At 36.8% G+C, this 21,689-nt stretch overlaps 1 protein-coding gene across 1 annotated transcript in view; it reads right to left on the bottom strand.

Annotated features, from left to right (window-relative positions):
* Positions 1-21,689, bottom strand: part of LOC150100406 (uncharacterized) — a 621,895-nt gene that overhangs the window by 266,820 nt on the left and 333,386 nt on the right. Inside the window, exons 21-22 of the mRNA XM_090402392.1 lie at positions 16,116-16,187; positions 13,503-13,609 (exon numbers count right to left, since the gene is read on the bottom strand). Coding sequence (XP_090258518.1) covers positions 13,503-13,609; positions 16,116-16,187 — 179 coding nt within the window. The remainder of the gene's footprint in view (positions 1-13,502; positions 13,610-16,115; positions 16,188-21,689) is intronic.

Here is a 21,689-nt window from a genome sequence, read left to right on the forward strand (position 1 = left end):
TTACGAGTATTTTAATTGTTTTTTAATAATAAAAAGTAGTGTGAAAATGATAAGTGATTATTCTAATAGTGCTAATGAAAGTGAAGCTGATACTAAAGAAAAACTCACAAAGAAACGAAAAAAGACAGGTAGGACTAGAGATGTAATGAAAATTCTTCATGCAACAACGCACAACGCACGAAGTTGGTCCTGACTGTTTATGCAAAAGGTATCGTTGTTTCAAAACTATTCCTGATGCCGAACGAAAAAGAATTATTCGTGATTTTAACTTATTAGGGAACTATAATGACCAAAACTCTTATTTAAGTGGACTAATTACAATCCTTCCAGTAATGAGAAAGCGTCCTAGAAAAGGAGTTGATGCGAGGGTGAACACGGCTTCATTTGCTTTTCGTGTCAGATTACTGCAAGGCGGCAATGAGGGGAATAGCGAAGATGTCAGAATTTGCCGTAAAGCATTTATTTCTTTGCATGGTATATCTGAAGAACGAGTGAAAAGGATTAAAAACTGTTTGATAAATACTGGTCAGTCACCTAAAGATGGGCGTGGTAAACACCTAAACAATCCCCACAAAATTTCAGAAGAGACTAAGAACAAAGTTAAAAGTTTTATTAAAAGCGATGACAACAACGTTGATGACCATCCAATAGATGATTGAAATAAATGATTATTTTAAAACTACAATATTTTAACTACTTAAATTTTTATTACTTTTTACCATATTTCAATTTTTGTATTATTGCTTACTTAATAAAGAATCACTTACCAACCTTTGTTAGTATAATAATTCCCTTAGTACCTATTATCTTTAAAACAAAGGATGCGATCTGATCATTATTTATATATTAAATAATTAATTAATTAAAAAATCAGATATTACCAATCCGATTAATAAAAAAATGTGCATAACAACCATTTTTTTATATAGGATTTACCAGGAAAAAACCACTTCAGTCCGGCCATTTCGACAAAAAGGCCATTAATTGCCATTTGTTTTTTTAATTTTTAAGTACTATTTATATTAATTATGCTTAATATACATGAATACCATATCTATTATTTTTTTATTTTGTTATGCTATGTTTACTTGCATTTTGACAACAAGGAAAATTTAATTATATTTTTTTCGGAAGTCAATATCGTGGACTGAAGTTGTTTTTCCCCTGCACCCTTCAATTAATATTGCACATATTAGGAGACTTTTTATTTACAATACTTGGAAGTTATATACAGTTAGAGAAGGAACTGGACATCCATAAAGTATACGTGATGGTCAAACAATAAGAATTTGGTAGGTCAAGTGTACATGTTTAACAGTAGCATATACAGTTTACTAGCTCTCTAGTGATGGCAAATTGTAAACAAACTATAAGATCATTTCATAAGAAATGACACAAATTTCACACAATGAGATAGTGAATGTGCTCCAGAAAAACAAATGAAATGTGATTCAATCACTCGTATGTATTTGGAGGAAACATGATGAGAATTGAACTTAGGAGACTATTCCAATTGAGGGGCGATTGGAATTTCTTAGAAAACACAAAGACAAACGTAGAAAAGCAAAGTTGTGTGTAATAGTAGTTAAACCAAAGACACAAAAAAGATTTTCAAAAGAATACAGAAAACACATATCATATAGATAGCAAAATGTTCGAGAGGAAGTGCTATAGAAAGATCTTGAGAATAAGCTGGATCCAAAAAGTGAACAATGAGGAAATCTATAGACGAATACAACCAAAAGAAAACGTGATCCAGAAAATAATCAAAAGGAAACTACGTCTATTTGGCCATATATGTAGAATGAATTATGAGAGGAAATTAAAAATGCTGCTGTTTGGGATGACTGAAGGAAAGAACAAAAGAGGAAGAAAAAGAGAAAGGGGGCAATGACATTGTCAAATGATGCAGAAACTCTGTACACAAACTGAGTCATCTTGCACAAAATAGAATGCAATGGAAGAATCATATCAAGATGGCATCTGACACCTACAGCCTTTAAACTCATAGTTGTTGATTGATTGGTTGAGCAAAATGTTTTGGAGGGTTATTAGCTAGGGGAAATAGAAAAAAAAATACCAGAAAAAGAATCAGAGATGGTAAAGTAATATACTGAAAAAATTATCTTGAAGATAATTTTTCAAAGCAATTATTCTAATTATCTAGAAGATGAGCAAGAGGTATATTTAGCAAACTTGATGTTAATAAGAATGTGGGAGTTGATAATATATCACCAAGTATTTTGAAGGTATGAGCCAGGAAGATGGCATCCGCCTTGAACTATTTGTTTAACATGAATCTTGCACTTGGTCGAGTTCCAAAGAAGTAGAAGGAAGGCAAGGCTGTGCTGCTTCATAAGGGAGGCGATAGAACTCAAGCATCAAATTACATCCCTATCTGTGTGTCAGGTGTTGTGGTTAAAGTGTTGGAGAAGATGCTATCAACCAGGATCCAGAATTGAGTTGACACTGGGATTTGCTAAAGGGAGGTCATGTTTTAGTAATCTACTTACTTATTGCAAAAAGGTGACAGCTTCATTGGACAAAGGAGATGGATACACAGTAGTATACTTAGACTTTATAAAGGCTTTTGATAAATTAAAACATGATAAGTTGATAGTCAAACTAAAGCAGATGGGAATGATATTAGACTAGTGCATTGGATTGGAGAGTGGCTATCTGATAGGTATCAGCAAATTATGTATGGGGAGCATAACCCAGAAAGAAGAGAGTCACTAGTGGTGTCTCAGTGATATGTTTTAGAGCCATTGCTGTTTAACATGTATGTTAATGATATTGGGGAAGATTTGGATGGAGATATTCAGTTGTTTGCTGATGAGGCAAAGTTAGGATGAACTATGGAGTAGAGCAGGTTGTGGCCTTACAAGAAGACTTGAATAGACTGACTGGATGGTCACAGGAGTGAGAATACCAGTTCAATGTTATTATTATTATGGGCAACTCCAAGGAGTCCATAGACTCATCGAGAGAGGCCCTAACATCATGTCAAGAACAACTATTCGACATTCACACAGTATCTATCATACCTCGCCTTGAACTCATTTACAGTCATGGCACCCACAGCAGACTCTGGCAGCTTATTCCACTCATTCACCACTCTCCAAGTAAAAAACCTAACTCTAACATCCCCCCCCCCTGGTAACCACGTTCTTGCCCAGCTTCCATGTATGGCCCTTAGTCCTCCCACCACAAATCCTATTCTCAAAAATATCTTCTGAATTAATCTTATAGAAACCTTTAATTTGAATGTATCAATATCAATCATATCACCCCTTTTCCACCTATCAACCAATTTTTGCAATCCACAAATCTTCAACCTGTTCTCATAAGGTTCATTCCATAGACCTGCTATCATCTTGGTCACTCGTCTCTAGATCCTCTCCACCACCATGTTGCAAAATATAAGGTTTTAAAATTTGGGAAACAAAGATGGGATGTAGAATTTACACTTGGTAGGGATATATTTTTGATGGTGGAGGAAATAAGAGATCTTGGGGTGATGGCAGATAAGGATTTAAAATTTAGATAACCCATTGCCAAAATTGTACAGACAACAGAATGAATTGTGAGAATGATGCAGACGACACTGACTTATAGAAGTAAGGCGATTCATTGTCCATATAAAGCTCCGATTAGGTTACATACAGACTAGTGTACACAAATTTGGTAATCTCATTTGCAAAAGGACGAAGAGATGTTGGAAAGGATCCAGAGGTGATTGACTAAGTTAGTTTCAGATCACTGGAAGTACAAGTTGGCAAATGGGATCAATGTTGAAGAGGTTTTTAATAAAATGGTGGGAGATCAGGGGAGAACCATAGATCATCCCTGGAATAAGGAAAGTGTGAATAAGGGAGTGAGAAGCAGGTTTTTTTTCACGCTGAGTTGTGAATGATTGGAATGCATTACCTGAGAGTGTGGTGACTACAGAGAACTGAAAGTGTTTAAGACAATGCATGATGCACTGTGTGTATGGTCTAGATGAATCTTTGATTCCATGGGGTATCAGGGTAATAATAATAATACTAATAACAATAATTCATCACTTGTTAGATTACATTTATTCTAACACTCACCTGTAACATTAAGTCACAGTAACAATATGGATATATCCATATTGTCCCAATATTCATATCCATCCTCCAGTTTATGTTACGGAGTTTGATATGGTATCTATTCAAATGTCTTCACAAAGTTAAGCAGCATTATCATTGTGTAGCCATTTCCTCTATCCAACTCAATCTGCCACTGGATTATAAAAAGTGAGTAAATTATTAAGTAAGGACTTACTTTTCAAAAAGCCATGCTGCTCCTCTCAATATAGTACATATACCTATCTATCCATTCCTGAATTCTGCCTGTAACCAGCTTTTCCAATAACTTACTTTAATAACCAATTCTGCAATACTAACTGGTCTATAATTTCATTTCCCAATGTTTCAATCTTCATGTTAAGGTCATCATTTGCAGCACACACACACACACACACACACACACACACACACACACACACACACACACACACAGAGATAAGCTACATTACATTTCGAATAGTATGCCAAAGAGATAATGATTTGATCAACTGCTATTCAACTGGCCTGACCTCTGGTGGAAAAAAAAAACTACATCAAAGCTATATTCTGTTTATAACATCATCAAATTCATACAGATAGTTTTATTACAGCAAAAGTGATGTCTTAATTTAACATGAGAGCTATTATGTTAAAGATGCCAAGCTATTTTAAACCTGGTTTTACTCCATTTCCCAAGTAAGACTTAAAGGCAACAATATTCAGAAAGCCAATGGACAAATTTGAATTTTTCCATTGAATGAAAACAGCCAACCACAAGCCAGTGATAATAACAACAGCCAACTAACCAGAATTAAATGATAACAGGAGCCCCCAGCTGACTTCAATGAACAGTCGTGATTAACCATTCCATGCCCTGAACAAAAGTGAACTCTGACTACTTAGTAAAAGCTTAAACTTTGCTGTGGCACCCCATGACTATTAATAAATTAGATTTTATATACCATACTGAAAGAAGCTTGAGATTTCTCTCAACCACCATAGCTGATAAAATATGATTGGAACCTTAAACATTTTAAATAATACAAAAACATTAACTTGCAACCTAACCAAATCTGAATTGGCATATGTAAACTCTTTAAAATCAAATCCAAACATCATGATCATTAGAGCTGATAAAGACAGTACCACTGTTATTTTAATACTGAACAACATTCTTGGAAAAAATGAATCAATTAGTCTCAGACAACAGCACCAATCAACTTGTTAACTATAACTCAAATAATTAAAAAAAAAAAAGAAAGCAGAAAAATTACTTAAAGTAATTCTTGGCGAGAGGATACAGTTAAAGAAATACTTCCATACTATGCTTGTTCCCTGAGAATTTACAAGTTCCCCAAGATTCACAAGCAGAATGTATACCGGGTGCAGACAGTACCAATTGTCAACTAACCAAGAAACTAGTGCTGACACTTAAAGAGTTGATAGGTCATTTCACCTCCTATATTAAAAACACACACTTTGTAAACAAAATTAAAAACATCACACTGGAAAAAGTGATTTTTTAGTCAGTTTTGATGTCTCTGCCATTTTCTCAAATGTCCCAAACAATAGCACAATTCTTCTTTTACAGGACAAATCCCCACCCAATATCACAGTTTATACATGTACTACTTCCTGGCTATTTTGTGTGGCAAAACACTTTCTACCTACAAAAAGAAGACACAGCAGTGGACCTACTGTTATCCCCCCCCCAATCACTAACTTTTATATGAAAGCTTTTGAACAACATTCTCTAGATTCCTTTATTGTAAAAACCCCAATTCTGGATTAGATACGTAAACGATGTTTTTGCTATCTGGTCCTCAGCTGCCTAAACAAACAACACAATGCATACAATTCACAACTGACATTGAAAGTCAGAAGACACACTTCCTTTCTCTAGATACAATTTCATCACACGTCTTCCTTTCAGCAGTCTTTCCTTCACCATTTACTGGAAGCCTACACATACCAGCCAATATATACACATAAACTCTTACCATCACCCAACACAAAAATTAGGTGTCATTAACACACTAAAAAACAGAGCTTTGAGATTTTCTCTAGTGAACAAGCACTTACAGATGAATTAAGAATTATCAGCTGAAAAATGGCTACAGCAAAAATATTATAAACAAAATTCTTCACAAGACCCCACTTAAAATCAAAAATAAACTAGATTACAACAAAACTGCAACCATTCCATACATTAAAGGGATATTAGATAAAATAAACAGAAGACAACAGAATTACAACCTTAATATCTCTTGCAAAATTAAAGAACTTATTCAACTCATCCAAAGATCCACTTCCTCTGCTGGCCACCCTGGAGTATACTGTATTCATTGCACCTGTAATTTGCCCTATATAGACGAAACAGGATGCACAATTCCTGTCAGAAAATAGATACATAAACAGCACATTAAATTTAACAACTATGGTAAATCTAGTTTTCTGATAATGCTCCGAATACTCTACATAGAATTGACTGGAAAGGCACCTGTTGTTTACATCACATCAAAACATGATATGAGCATAAATTTAAGGAGACCTGTGAAATTCTCATCAACTACCCTAATCTTAACAATAATGATAGTTTAAAAATCCCAAGAATATGGCAGGCACATATTCTACCCACATAATAATTTGTCTAAGAGATAATTATAAATATTACTGTAAATAATATCCTAAAAACTATCATTATTGTTAAGATTAGGGTAGTTGATGAGAATAGTTAATGAAAATAATCAAATACAAATAAGATTAAATCATGAGCTATCATATACGAAAGAAAAAACAAGGGGTTCCGACAGGGATGTCCCCTCTCAGCAGCTCTTTTTAATATTTACTTAAATGAAATAATAATAAAATGGAATAAAAATTTCTATCAAGGTAGTAAACTTTCTCCTACTGTGAACTTAAACACTCTCCTTTTTTGCCAACAACAAATAATAATTACAAATTCTGAAGATAACTAACAGAAAGCTATTGTAGATCTAAATGAGATAGCCAAAACTTATGGTATGATAATATCAACAGAAAAATAAAAAACTATGGCCTTTAAAGGACAAGATCCAGCAAGAACTAAGATAGTAATAGATAACAAGATCTTAGAACATATGAAAATGAAAGAGATATAAACGTAAAAATTTAAAATATTTAAAAATAACAGTTGTAATTAACTCTATATTTAAACCAAACCTAATTCAAAAACAAACCAGATTAAAAGTATACAATACATTAGCCTTACCAATCTTATTGTATGGAAGTGAACTCTGGATAATAAAACAAAAAAGACAAACAGAGATAAATAACAGCAGAAATGAAGTTTATGAGAAAAACTGCAAAGTATACCCTATTTGATCACAAAAGAAACAAAGAAATTATAAAAGAATTAAAAAAAGAACCAGTAATAGAAAAAATTAAAAAATATAAACATAAATGGATGGAACACGTTCAAAGAATGAAAACAGAAAGATTACCAAAATAAGCCTTAAAATATAAACCATTAGGAAAAAGAAAACTAGGACATCCTCTTAAATGATTCCATGATGAATTCTAAGTCCAAAACAGGCCATGCTAGGCCTAAATCCTTGATATGCATGATGATGATAATGACTGTAATTAATCCAGGATCTAATATAACAACTCTCATTTTAAATTAGGACACCACTTTTGCTGTAATAAAACTATCAATATGAATTTGTTCTCCAATGATGTTCTCTAAAGATGAACAATCATTATTATTATTATTATTATTACTATTATTACGGGCAACTCCAGGGAGTCATTAGACTCATCGAGGGAGGCCCCAAATCATATTCATCACAACTATTTGACATTCATACAGTATCTATCATACCTCGCCTTAAACTCATTCACTGTCACAGCATCCACCAGAGACTCAGGGAGCGCATTCCACTCATTCACTACTCTAAAAGTAAAGAACCCAGCTCTAACACCTTTACTAACCACACTTTTGCCCAGTTTCCATGGATGTCCCCTAGTCCTCCCACAACCAGCCCTGTTCTCAAAAATATCTTCTGAATTAATTTTATAGAAACCCTTCAGTAATTTGAATGTCTCAATGATATCTCCCCTCCTCCGCCTATCAACCAATTTTTGCAACCCACAAATCCTCAACCTGTTCTCATACGGTTCATTCCACAGACCTGCTATCATCTTGGTCACTCGCCTCTGGATCCTCCCCACCTCCTCCCCATCAAGAAGAAACCTAGGTGACCAAATCTGAGCACAGTAGTCTAGATGGGGTCTTATCAAGGCTCGATACAGAGGAACAATAACCTGCTTGTCAACGTATTCTTCAGCAACCAAGTGATTTGATGAGCTGTTTTGGTCACTTTTGCAATGTGTCCCTAAATTTCCATTCCTTATCTACCAACACTCCTAAATCTCGTGCCTCATCAATTTCCTGAAGCACGGTTCCACCAATGCAGTAAACTGCCGCCAATCTTTTCACCCCAAAACGCATAACCTTACATTTTGCCACATTAAACTGACATCCATTCTCCTTAGCCCAGACCTCCAATCTATCCAAATCATCCTGCAAAATTTTGACGTCATCTGCATTCACTATTGCCTTACCCAACTTCGCGTCATCCGCAAACAAATGAACTGTTCCTCTCAGATCATTTCCTATATCATTTATGAACAAATTAAACAGCACTGGTCCAAGAACAGATCCTTGTGGCACACCACTAGTCACAGGCCGTCTTGTGGACTCTACTCCCGAGTAAACCACTCTCTGATAGCTCTCCGTCAACCACCCTCCTATCCATCTCACCAACCCTATGTCCATTCCCATATGCTGCAATTTACTGATTAGAATTCCATGTGGAATCCTGTCAAAGGCCTTGGCAAGGTCAAGTAGAATCACCGTAAACCCATTACCCTTATCCAGTTCAGCCGTCACTGTGTTATAATAAGTGAGCAAGTTACTGAGGCATGACCCACCATTCACAAAACCATGCTGTCCCCGATACAGTATCCCATTTTCTTCTATCCAATCTTGTATTTTCCTCTTGACTATTTTCTCTAAGACCTTGACAATGATTCCTGATATGCTAATCGGTCGATAATTCACAACAGCAGTCCTGGAACCACCTTTATGCAGTGGAACTATTTTCCCCTCTTTCCACCCGCTCAGGACTAACCCAGACCCGAGACTCAAATTAAACAAAATGGTCAAGGGTACTGACAATTCTTTAGCTGCTTCTCGTACAACACGAGCTGGTATACCATCCAATCCCACAGATGTATTGACATTGAGGTTATGCAATAGACTACTCACCTCCACTTCATTAACCACAATTCCCGTATAATCTACTGGTTTATTCTTTTCTGCAATGTCACCACCTGGATGATATACTTTTGCAAAGTGCTCATTCAGTAACTCAACTATCTCAACTGATTCGGTTACCTCCCTACCATTGGCATTCTTTAAAATCAATCTGCCATGTACATTTTTCCTTTTACTTGCTACATATCTAAAAAACTGTTTAGGATTCTCTTTAGCCTGCATGGCCAATGTTCTTTCGTAATCCTTTTTTGCTTTTCTTACCACACTCGTCACCCTTCTGGCCTGCGCTTTATACCGTTCATGTGCCTGCCGGTCACCCTTCTCCTTAAATTCCCTCCATAGTTGTTTCTTTTTTTGCAACTCAAGCTTAATGGTGTTATTCATCCATTTAACCCCTACTTGATTTATTATTCGGACTCTAGGTATACAGTCAGCCATTGCTTCATGCAAGCACTTCTTAACTACCTCCCATGCACTATCAACTTCTAGTCCTTGCAGTTGTACATGCCATGGCACTGAACCAATCAAACTCCTAAGCTTGTCATACTTTCCAGCCCGATAATTCCACATGTACCCTGTCTTAATTGAAAATTCTACACCTTTAGCCACCTCCCAAGTTAAGACCCTATGATCACTCTCACCGATTGGTGGCAATGTGGTCATATTTGTTACAGCCAAATCCTCAGATGTAATTACTAGGTCAAGCACGCAGAGCCTGCTTGACCATAGTTGAAATCAATGCGACCATAGTTGAAATCTCCCATAATAATCACCCTCCTTCCACCCATTTCTTCTATTTGCTTGTGCATACTGTCACCACCATCTTTTCCATCACCTGGTCTATAGCAGCACCCAATTGTATATTTAGTTCTGCTAGCCACAATCTCACACCAAATGGCCTCAAATGTGCTCTTTTCTCTATCCTGCAATTCAACTTCTATTCTCCTTGGCTGGAGTTCATCAGCTATCATCAACAATACTCCTCCCCCCATTTTATTCTCTCTGTCATTCCTGAACACACTATACCCATCACATTCAATCCCACTAGTTATATCATCTACAGTCAGCCATGTTTCACTAATACCTATAACCTGTGGTCTGGAAGTGCCAACCATGGCCAAAAACTCTTCCTTCTTGTTCCTAATACTCCTAGTATTAGTGTACATGAATTTAAGACCCCCATTAGCCCCAACCCTACCTTGATGCCTTATATTAACTATCCCACTGAGATTTGTTGTCCTTATTTGCTCTGGCGTATTATATTCATTCATACACTCAACTGCCTCCCTGAGGTCTGCATATCTATCCCCCCTCCTTAATAAATCTAGTTTTCCTGATTCTGCACATCCACTTCATTCAACAACACTTTTTTAAGTTTCCTTACACCGAATCCATTCAAATGCAAGCCATCCATCTTATATAGATCCTTTCGCCCATCAAACTCACTCCACAAATTCCACACCCTCATCATACATAACCCACGCATAAAGTCATTTGCAATTATAGCCCTCCTTTTAAACATTTCACTGTCATACCGTGGCAAAAGACTAATCATTCTAACTCTCTCACTCTCTCTCTCACAATAATACACACACACACACACACACACACACACACACACACACACACACACACACACACACACACACACACACACACACACGTGTATACTCCAGATGATGACCTTAACATGAAGATTGAAACATTGGGAAATTAAATTATAGACAGTTAGTATTGCAGAAGTGGTTATTAAGGTAAGTTATTGGAAAAGTTGGTTAAATGCAGAATTCAGGAATGGATAGATAGGTATATGTACTATATTGGGAGGAGTAGCATGGCTTTGTGAAAAGTAAGTCCTTACTTAATAATTTACTGTTACAGGTGAGTGTTAGAATAAATGTTATCTAACAGGTAATGAATTATTGTTATTACTATTACCCCATGTAATCAAAGGCTCATCAAGACTCATGGATGGCTCTTTGCCATATGCACAGCTCATCATACATTGCCTTAAACACATTCACTTCTCTGCACACACCACTCTCAGGCAAGGCATTCCAATCATTCACAACTCTGCATGCAAAAAAACTGGTTCTCACTCCCTTATTCACTCTCCTTGTACAGCTTCCAGGGATGATCTCTTGTTCTTCCCTGATCTTCTACCATTTTATGAGAAATCTCTTCAACATTGATCCTATAACAAGCATTTACCAACCTTTACTTACTTCTTTATCAAATCACTCCTCAGCCTCGTATCCACTAGACTCGGTAAATTGCATCTTCTTAACCTTTCCTCATATTCAACATTCCAGAGATCTGAAACTAACTTAGTTAATCACCACTTGATCATGCTTCTGGATACGGTGATTGATGCAAAGGACACAGTATAATTGTTCAATGAACACTTTACTTGGGTATTTCATCCTGCAGAAGCAGATTTTAATACTAGAGTGATGGGGCTGATTCAAGGTTTATAAGTGCAAGAACAGAGTGCATTTCAAATATTGAGTACTCTTGAGGTCAACAAAGCAATGGGATTGGATGAGATTTTGCCACCCGTGTGAGAGAATGTGCTAAAGAACTGACAGCTCTGTTGACCTGTTGGCATTTATAATAAATTAACAATAGCGACTGATGAGAGAAAGGCACATTCAGGTTTTTTTTTTTTTTTTTTTTTGGATTTTACAAAGACATGTGATAAGGTGCCACATGATAAGCTGATATTTAAGTTCCAGCAAATGGGTTTGATTGTCAGGTTAGTGAATCGGATTGGGGACTGGCTGTCTGATAGGTATCAGAGAGTTGTGTATGAGGGAGGTTGTATCAATGAAGCAGAAAGTTACAAGTGGAATCCCACATGGCTCAGTACTGGGACCTGAATTATTTAACCTTTAAATCAATGACATTGTCAATGGATTGCAAGGGAGATATTCAGTTGTTTGCAGATGATGTGAAGCTGGGAAGGTTATTAGTAATAGTGCAGATAGTGGCCCTTCAGGAGGATTTGAATAAGCTGGATAGATTGGCAAATGAATGGGGATTTCAGTTTAATGCTGCTAAATGTAAAAGCTTGAAGTCTGGGATACACTGATGGGAGACTGCATATTCTGTTGGAGGAATTGTACTAGTGGAAATGGAGGAAGCAAGGAAACTTGGAGTGTTGAATGATAGAAACCTGAAATTCAGGAAACACATTGCAAAGGTGGTGAAGGTAACCCAGAGGATTGTAGCAATACTGAGAAGGATGCTGACTTGCAGAAATAAAAGAGTTGTCATTTCATTGTATAAAGCCCTCATTAGACTACATCTGGCCTGTGCTCAAATTTGCCCCCCCCCCCCTCCCATCAATGCATTCCAAACTTCAAAGGGAATAAATTAACCTTGGAAAGAGTGCAGAGGCAGATAACACACAGATGATATCTAAACTGTACAATGTTAGCTATTATGATAAACTAAGGGATTTGGGATTGCAAAGTTTGGCAGACAGAAGGAGAGATGATATGATTGAGGAATTGGAATTTAAACTGTTGGGAAGTAGTTACAGGGGTGACACTGGAGAGTCCTTACCTTTGATGGAACAAGGGGAAGAAGCGAGGACAAAGGGGGGCCATCCCTGGAGGTTGTAAAAGGAAGTCATGAGCAAGAGATTGAGGAGTGGTGGTTTCTTTGCATGGAAGGTGGTTGAACCGTGGAATGCATTGTCTGATAGAGTGATGAGAGCACAAACAGTGAATGAGTTCAAGCAGTGGTATGATAGACTTTGCATTTTCTAGGGTGGGCCTCCCACAATGAGTCTTGTGACTCCATGAAGGTCCTGAACAAAATAATAATAATTGAAAAAAGAGATTTCAATAATTTATCACAGATTAATGGCCAAAAATTCACACATAATTTCAGGTGATATGTTAACATTTTTGAGAGTCTTTAATTTATAAATATGGTTAATGTGATCATGTGCAAATAAAAGTTTACGAGTTTCAGCAAAGAAATACCGTGAATAGCCATATTACTTACAATTATAATAAAGAATATCTTACGTGAGTTAATTCTGTTATTATAATAGTAAGTAAAAGTTTACAACAACTTACCCTGTATTTGCTTTGGTAAAATATTCAAAGTCTGTAAGATGTCCGGTGTCCAGCTCATGGATAAGTTCAAAGTCGGTTTCAATATCTTGAGTTGTTATAGGTCGTGCCTAGATGCAAAAAAGTAAAACTAACATTAATAAAACAAATATTAAATTATTGCCTTCTTCATTCTGTAAAATATTGGTTTGCTAGTGAGTAGCCAACTCTGAATTTTCTGAATATTATGTTTTCTGCATAACACATTAAAAAAAATGTATATATCTATAATATCTCCATTCTTGAGCCAATAACCAGTGACAGGAGGAAATTTGCATGCAAGCAGAAAGAGTTTAGGAAATACAACAAAGAGTGCTTGAGAATAAAAGGGTAGTGAATATATGTACATGATGGCTGTCAGCTGGAAGACATGATGAATTTGGCTTAGTCCTGAGGAAAACTAAATAAGTTGTAGTAAAAGGAGGAGAGCTTAGTCTGGTGAGGAAGAGTACTGAAAGGTGACACAGGTTGAGGCTAATTATAAAACTAAACAAAAACAAGCTATTATATTTGTCCATGGATACTAGGAGTAACAGGAACAAAGGGAAGCAATGTATGGTAATGAGTTGGTTTGCTAAAAATCATTTGTATTTTTTTTTTTTTTTCGTATGGTGATTCAGCGGCCGTAAGTCCCTATTATGGGGGAGGTACGGCACCACCTCAACCCCCCCTATTTTTATCCAGGCTTGGAATCGGAATAGCTGACAATTCAGACCTATGGCTGGAGGGATTGCCTTAGGTATTCCTGACTGTATCCATGTGTGTTCAGTGGGCCAGTTTGCCTGTTTGTGGGATGAAAAACCCCAGATAAAATGGGGAGAAAAACCGTGCTGTCCACGCCCAAGACTGGCTAACTTGACTATGACTGAGGAAGATCCTTAAGCTCCTCTTGTCGCTTCCCCAGGCATATGGTTGTGAAGTGCAAAGCCATTAGGCTAACCAAGCAGACATCATTTGTATGATAGCTGGAAATGTGGAGGAGATGACAACAATAATGAAATATTTAGGCAAAGATTTCTGAGCAACTACCTGAAACTGTATGTAACAGAAACAAGGCCAAGAATCTTTGGATCTAATTAGAGCAACAGAGTTTTGTCATTATGAACAAAATGTGTCTGTCTCCAGACAGTGAAGTTGATTACCACCGACAAGGTAACCAGGATAATGCGTATTGCTGCCTGTGAGAAAAGCAAACATGTGGAACAACAGAGTAGTAGATGATGAAAACAGCTTAAGAAACAACTTGTAGCAACAGCATGGAATAAGTGATAAATGACGCTTGGATGGTATAAATAGGGTATGTGTAGAATGGATGAATAGTAAGATTCCCACCAGATTATGCAGACATTATCTGCATGATCTGGTGGGAAGTGTTAAGAAGTACATGGTGGGAAGCAGTAATCAGTTATGTAAGGAGTAGAATAGACTAGGATAATGCCACATTTGGTAAGAAAAGTATAATAGGAACAGCACTTAACCATCATGGAAACATGTGAGGTATCTTGCAATATGTAGCCAGTAGAAGAAGAAGAGGAGAAAAGAATAATTATGGTCAAAAATGTTTTATCTCAGACACACCCAGAAGCATCCTTGGTTTTGAAAGTAGGTAAGATAAAATTCAATTTAATTTTTTTACTGACTGAATCTATGTAGTTTGATGTGGAGATGAATCTATGAAATGTTTCCTAATCTGTGTTTTTATTATTATTATTATTTTTTTTTAATGCCACACATTTATCATGAAACATAATTTTGGAAAGAAGCAAATCAAGATAACACTTTTAGAATTGCAGTTGCTGCTATCCCCCATAAAATAATGTAGATCACTAATTCGCTAATAAGAATCTTTTTTATATTTATTTTCCATTTCTTTGTTCCAGTTTTGTAGTCTTTTTTTTTTCTATTCCATTTACTCTCTATTTATTCTTACTTATCCTTGGAAATCAATTCTTCAAATGCATAAATGTTCCACTATTCATTAAATATTTAATATGATTTTTCCTTAACCAGTTTAATGTAAAGTTATCGAAATTTCAGATTTTTCAGAGATTCATTTGCAACATCCTGATGTTCTGTAATATATTTTGAATAGTGAGCCAATTTCTACAAACATAACTGCTACCTTTGCATTAAAATTGTTTATTTCATATATCTTGAATATAATGAACCTGTGTATATTTGCAAAAGATACCAACAAGTGGTCTAACATAATGAGGTGGACTACATTTACAACAGATGAGAAATGAATTTACAACAAATTTAATTAACATAATCTGAATCATGTGTGCAAATCGTATATAAAACATTTGGAAATCAACATATTTTTTGAATAAAACTCATCCTTCACAACATATGCACACAAACAACTATAATTAACTTTTATTTTCTTTTTGTTAATTTAATCAAGTATTTTTAATGAGCAGCTAACTGCCAATAAATAGTATCTGTAATAGTCAAATCAGCAGCACTGGACTTCGGTTACATGCATAAACACAGTTCTAATCTACAATTAATAACACCACTTGCATTGCATCCTTTAATATCTACAACAATAGAAAACAAATTCTTTACCCATACCTGTAGGATATAAAAATCTGATCCAACTCTTGCCCATTCAATGTCACGTGGAGATCCCAAAGCTTCTTCTATCTGTAAAAATAAATAAATAAATATTCTTATATTATTATTATCCTAAGACTCCATGTAGTCAAAGACTTACCTAAGGGGTTCTTTTCTCATACACACAGCTCATCATACCTTGCTTTAAACACATTCTAATTATCTGCAGACACCACACTCTCAGGCAAGGCATTCCAAATATTCAAAATCTGCATGCAAAACACCTGATTCTCAATCCCTTGTTCACACCCTCCTTATACAGTCTTCAGGGATGATTCTTGTTCTCCCCTGACCTCTAACCATTTTATGAAAAACTTCTTCAACATTCATCCTATAACAACTCCTTACCAACTTGTACGTCTCTATCATATCACCCCTCTTCCTCCTATCCACTAGATAGTGTAAATTACATCTTCTCAACCTTCCTCATATTCAACATTCCAGAGATTAGAAACTACCTAGGTCAATTGCCTCTGGATCCTTTCCAACATCTCTTCATCTTTTTGAAAACCAGGTGACCAAATAAACAATAGTGTGTCCTATCTTTCGTTAAACTAAACTCATTTACTGTTTGTATTCTCATCATCCTCTCAGGCAGCATATAACATGCTCCTACCACTCTCCATGCAATTAAAAAACTTTACTTCTTATCTTCTTATTCACTACTTCCTGTCAGCTTCGATAGCACAATGAACTTGTCATTTCTGCTTTTTCCTACCATATGAAATATCTCCCCAGTACCAATCAAAATAACCTTTCAACAGCTTAAATGTCTAAATCATTCATTCGACACCTATGTTATTTAACCTTCTGACTCTTACCTTCTAACCTTCTGAATGCATTTAGACATTGCTTTTACTAGATAGTTCTTGAATATCACCCAAGCAGCATTTATCTCCTTTTCAACTCCTGAGTCCATGTTACACCTGCAAGCTGTCTCCAGAGCTTCTCATAATGATGATCCACATAGTTCCACATCTGTGCATTCCTCACAGAGGTCCTCACACTGCTGACAACCACCAAGGTAATCACTTCATGATCACTCCCACCAACTGGAGAGTGATTTGATACCTCATTTATAATATCATCCTCTGATGAAATGATTAAATCCAAGATCCTCAATCCTCGTGTGCCCTCTGTTACATTCTGCCTGATGTAATTATCGAGAAACTAATTTTCTTTACTTCCAGTTGCAGTCTGATCATCCTAGTCTATACTGCCATAATTAAAGTTGTCTGTTAATTTCTTATTTGTCTTTCTTATTTGCTTGGCAAATTTGATTATACATTTCATGGTCACTACCATCCACATTACCAGGTCTATAATAACATCTGAGTAAGTATTTCATTTTATTCACCTGCATCTCACACAATACAGCCTCAAAACCACTGCCATTATTCTTTCTCTATCATCAATAGCACTTCCCCCTCCCTTTTTTTCCCTTTCTATCTTCACAAAACACATCATACTCTTCCATCTCTATTCTTGTTAGGATGTCATCTTCATTCAACCATGTCTCACTTATTCCAACAATTTTTGGGTGAAAGACTCAATTAATAACAAATATTTCATTTGCCTTGTTTCTTACACTTCTAGTATTTGTATACAAACATAAAGGCTCATTCCTGGATAACAAGTTTCACTGATATCACTTATTAGATGTGACTTCTCCATATTTTACTTCAGCCATTTCTTTTTCTCCTTATTCATCTTAGAAGTTTCTCGTAATCCAACATGCATTCACCTTTCTCTTGGAGCATCAACCTTTCTCATGCCGTGTTCCTCTGTCCATCCTGAGCCCCCCCCCCCCCCCCGCATTTCCCTTGCATACTTATTCTCTCATTTTCTATACTCATGCTACCCACTTTTTCATTCATAATTATTATTCAGGCCTCCATGGAGTCAAAAGACTCATCGTGGGAATAATAACCACCACATCAATCTGGTAGTGGTGTGGGAATAATCACCACATCAATCTGGCGTTTCTTACTCTTCCACTCTTTCACATCGCTTCTTACTTCCAGCAGCAGTCTCTCCAAAGGACGCATGACAAAACCATTCAAATGCAGTCCATCACTCTTATACAATTCAATTTGTCCTTCAACTCATTCCACACAATAAGGACATTCTCACCTCCTCTCGGAGCATCCGAGAGCATATGTAGACAGGAAAGAAATTGGATGACCTGGGATCAAGAGGAAACAGTTGGAATTGAAAAGGGTTTTAAAATGAATAAGCAGAATTGGAAATGGTCCCAGTCGAGCATGGAGAGATCACATCAAGTGAATGGTATCAGTGTAACTAGCTGTAGATCCAGAAATGAGCTGTTGAGTTTGTACACAAATGCTAGAAGTATAAGAAACAAGGCAGATGAAATGGTTGCATTAATTACGTTCTGTTCACCCAACGATTGTCAGAATAAGTGAGACATGGTTGGGAGAGGACGACATCCTGACAGGAATAGAGATGGAAGGGTATGATGTGCTTCTTGAGGATAGAAGGGGTTAAAAGGGAGGGGAGTGCTATTGATGATAGGGAAAGAGTTATGTCCATACAAAGTAGAGATGCAAGAGGGAAATAGTACCAGTGGTTTTGAGGCAGTATGGTGTGAGATAGAGGTGAATGGAATCAAATACTTGGTTGGATGTTGTCATATATACAAGGTAATGTGGATGGTGGCGATAATGAAATGTATAATCAAATTAGTCAAGCAAATAAGAAATCGGTGATCATTATGGGCAATTTTAATTATGGCAATATAGATTGGAATGATGAGATAGCAACTGGAATTAAAGAAAATGAGTTTCTTGAGTTTTTGAGGTATAACTACCTCAGACTGTACATAACAGAGCATGCGAGAATTAAGGGTATTGGATTTGGTCATCTCACCACAGGATGTAATTATAAATGAGGTGTCAAATCATCCACCAATTGGTGAGAGTAACCATGAGGTGATTACCTGGGTGGGTGCCAGTAGTGTGAGGACCTCTGTGAGAAAAGGGTATATGTGGAACTACAAGGGGGGGGGGTGATTATGAAGAGTTAGCTGGAAAAGAGATCAATGCAGCTTGGGGGATTTTCAAAAACTATCTAGTAGATGCAATGTCTGAATGTATTCCAAGGGTGAGAAGGTTAAATAAGGTAGGTGTGAGATGGATGAATAAAGAGATTAACCTCTCCTTGCCTGGTCTTTATAGACCTCATGGAATTGGTTAATCTCTGAATGAAGCCAAAAAGAATCCTAAGGAGTTCTTTCAATATGTAGCCAGCAAAACAAAGAATGATTATGGAAGGATGACATTGATATGAGAAAATGGTATAAAGACAGCTGTTGTGGTGGAGATACTTAATGAGCAATTCATAAAGGTCTTTCAATCTTGTGAATGTGACTTCATGGAGAGATTCAGAGCAGTAAAGGATGGGGAAGAGAGACTGACTGTAAGTGAGCAAGAGGTGTATGGGGAATTGAGTAAACTATATGTTAATATGGCTGTGAGACTTGATAATATATCACCACATATTCTGAAGGAATGTGCCAGGGAGTTGACACCTGTCTTGACATATTTTTTTAATACGAGTCTTGCACTCAGTCAAGTCCCTAAGGAGTGGAAGGAGGGCAAGATCGTGCCACTTCATAAAGGAGATGATCGAACTCAAGCATCAAACTATAGGCCTATCTGTGTGTCAAGCGTTGTGGTTAAGTTGTTGGAGAAGCTTGTAAAAACTAGGATCCAGAGTTGGGTTGACAACAATTGTATTATCTTTGATGGACAGCATGGATTTGTTAAAGGGAGGTCATGTTTTAGTAATCTACTTACTTATTACAATAAAGTGACTGCTTCCTTGAACAGAGGAAAAGGATACACAGTAATATACTTGGATTTCGCAAAAGCTTTTGATAGAGTACCTCATGATAAGTTGACAGTCAAACTAGAGCAGATGAGGTTGGATATTAGAATAGTGCATTGGATTGGAGACTGGCTATCTGATAGGTATCAGCAAGTTGCGTATGGGGGAGATATATCCAGGAAAATGAAAGTCACTAGTGGATTGCCTCAGGGTCTGTTTTGGAGCCATTGCTGTTTAACTACTTGTATATTAACAATATAGGTGAAGATTTCGATGGAGATATTCGGTTGTTTGCAGATGATGCAGAGTTAGGTCGAACCATGAAGAGTAGTGAAGATGTTGTGGCCTTATAAGAAGACTTAAATAAATTGAGTGATTGGGCATGGGAATGGGGATATGAGTTCAATGTTGCAAATGTAAGGTTTTAAAATTTGAAAAACAAAGATGGGATGCAGAATTTATACTTGGTGAGGATATATTGTTGAAGGTGGAGGAAATAAGAGATCTGGGGGTGATAGTGGATAAGGATCTAAAATTTAGTGAACACATAGCCAAAATTGTGAAGACAACACAAAGGCTTCTGGGAATGATGCAGAGGACACTGACATCTAGAAGTAGAGAGATTCTTGTTCCATTGTATAAGACTTTGATTAGGCCACACATGGATTATTGTGCCCAGATTTGGTCACCTGGTTTTCAGAAGGATGAAGAGATGTTGGAAAGGGTCCAAAGGTAACTGACTAAGGTAGTTTCTGACCTCTGGAATGTCAAGTATGAGGAAAGATTGAGAAGATGTAATTTGCTGAGTCTGGTGGACAAGAGGAAGAGGGGAGATATGATAGGGACCTACAAGTTGGTAAGGGGTTGTTATAGGATCAATGCTGGAGAAGTTCTACAGAAAATAGTGGGAGATCGGGGAGAACTAGAGGTCATACCTGTAAACTGTATAAAGAGGGTGTGAGTACGGGAGTGAGGGACAGGTTTTTTTCGTGCAGAGTTGTGAATGATTGGAATGCCTTGCCTGAGAGTGCGGTGTCTGCACGGAGTTTGAATGTGTTCAAGGCATGGTATGATGAGCTGTGTGTGTGATAAAAGGACCTCCCAGTGAGGTCTTTGACTCAATGAGGTGTTGCAGTAATAATAATAATTCTTCACTGTCATACCCTGGCTAGCTTTCCTATCATACTGTTATCTTTTATCCTTCTCAACAACTCCCTGATATCCAATCTTATGTGTTCCTTGTTCTCAGTCAAGACATTTGTCCCTATCACCACTACTAACTCGTTTGTGTGCTGGCTTCTCAAAACCAAAAACCTCAATCATTCTATTCATTTTACCTGAAAGAAACCAAACCTTGCACATCTTCTCATTTACCATGCCTCCAATAACTAAATCCCCATACAACGGCACATGTGGGTCCTTCATTGCCTCTTTCATACCGCATCATTCATTTACATCTGCACTCTTCGATAAATTGTGTGTGTGTGTGTGTGTGTGCACACAAAATCAAAATAATAATAATATTATTATTATTATTATTATTATTCAGGCCTCCAAGGAGTCAAAAGACTCATCGAGGGAGGTCCTTCCTAAGACAAAGTCTGTCAAGACTCATCGAGGGGAGGTCCCCCCCTGAGAAACACAAAGTCTATCATACCACTCTTTAAACTCACTGACCGTTCT

Source organism: Typopeltis vanoorti, chromosome 13, assembly GCF_054136105.1.
Source record: "Typopeltis vanoorti isolate ZY-2024b chromosome 13, IOZ_Tvanoo_1.0, whole genome shotgun sequence".
Lineage (NCBI taxonomy): Eukaryota > Metazoa > Arthropoda > Arachnida > Uropygi > Thelyphonidae > Typopeltis > Typopeltis vanoorti.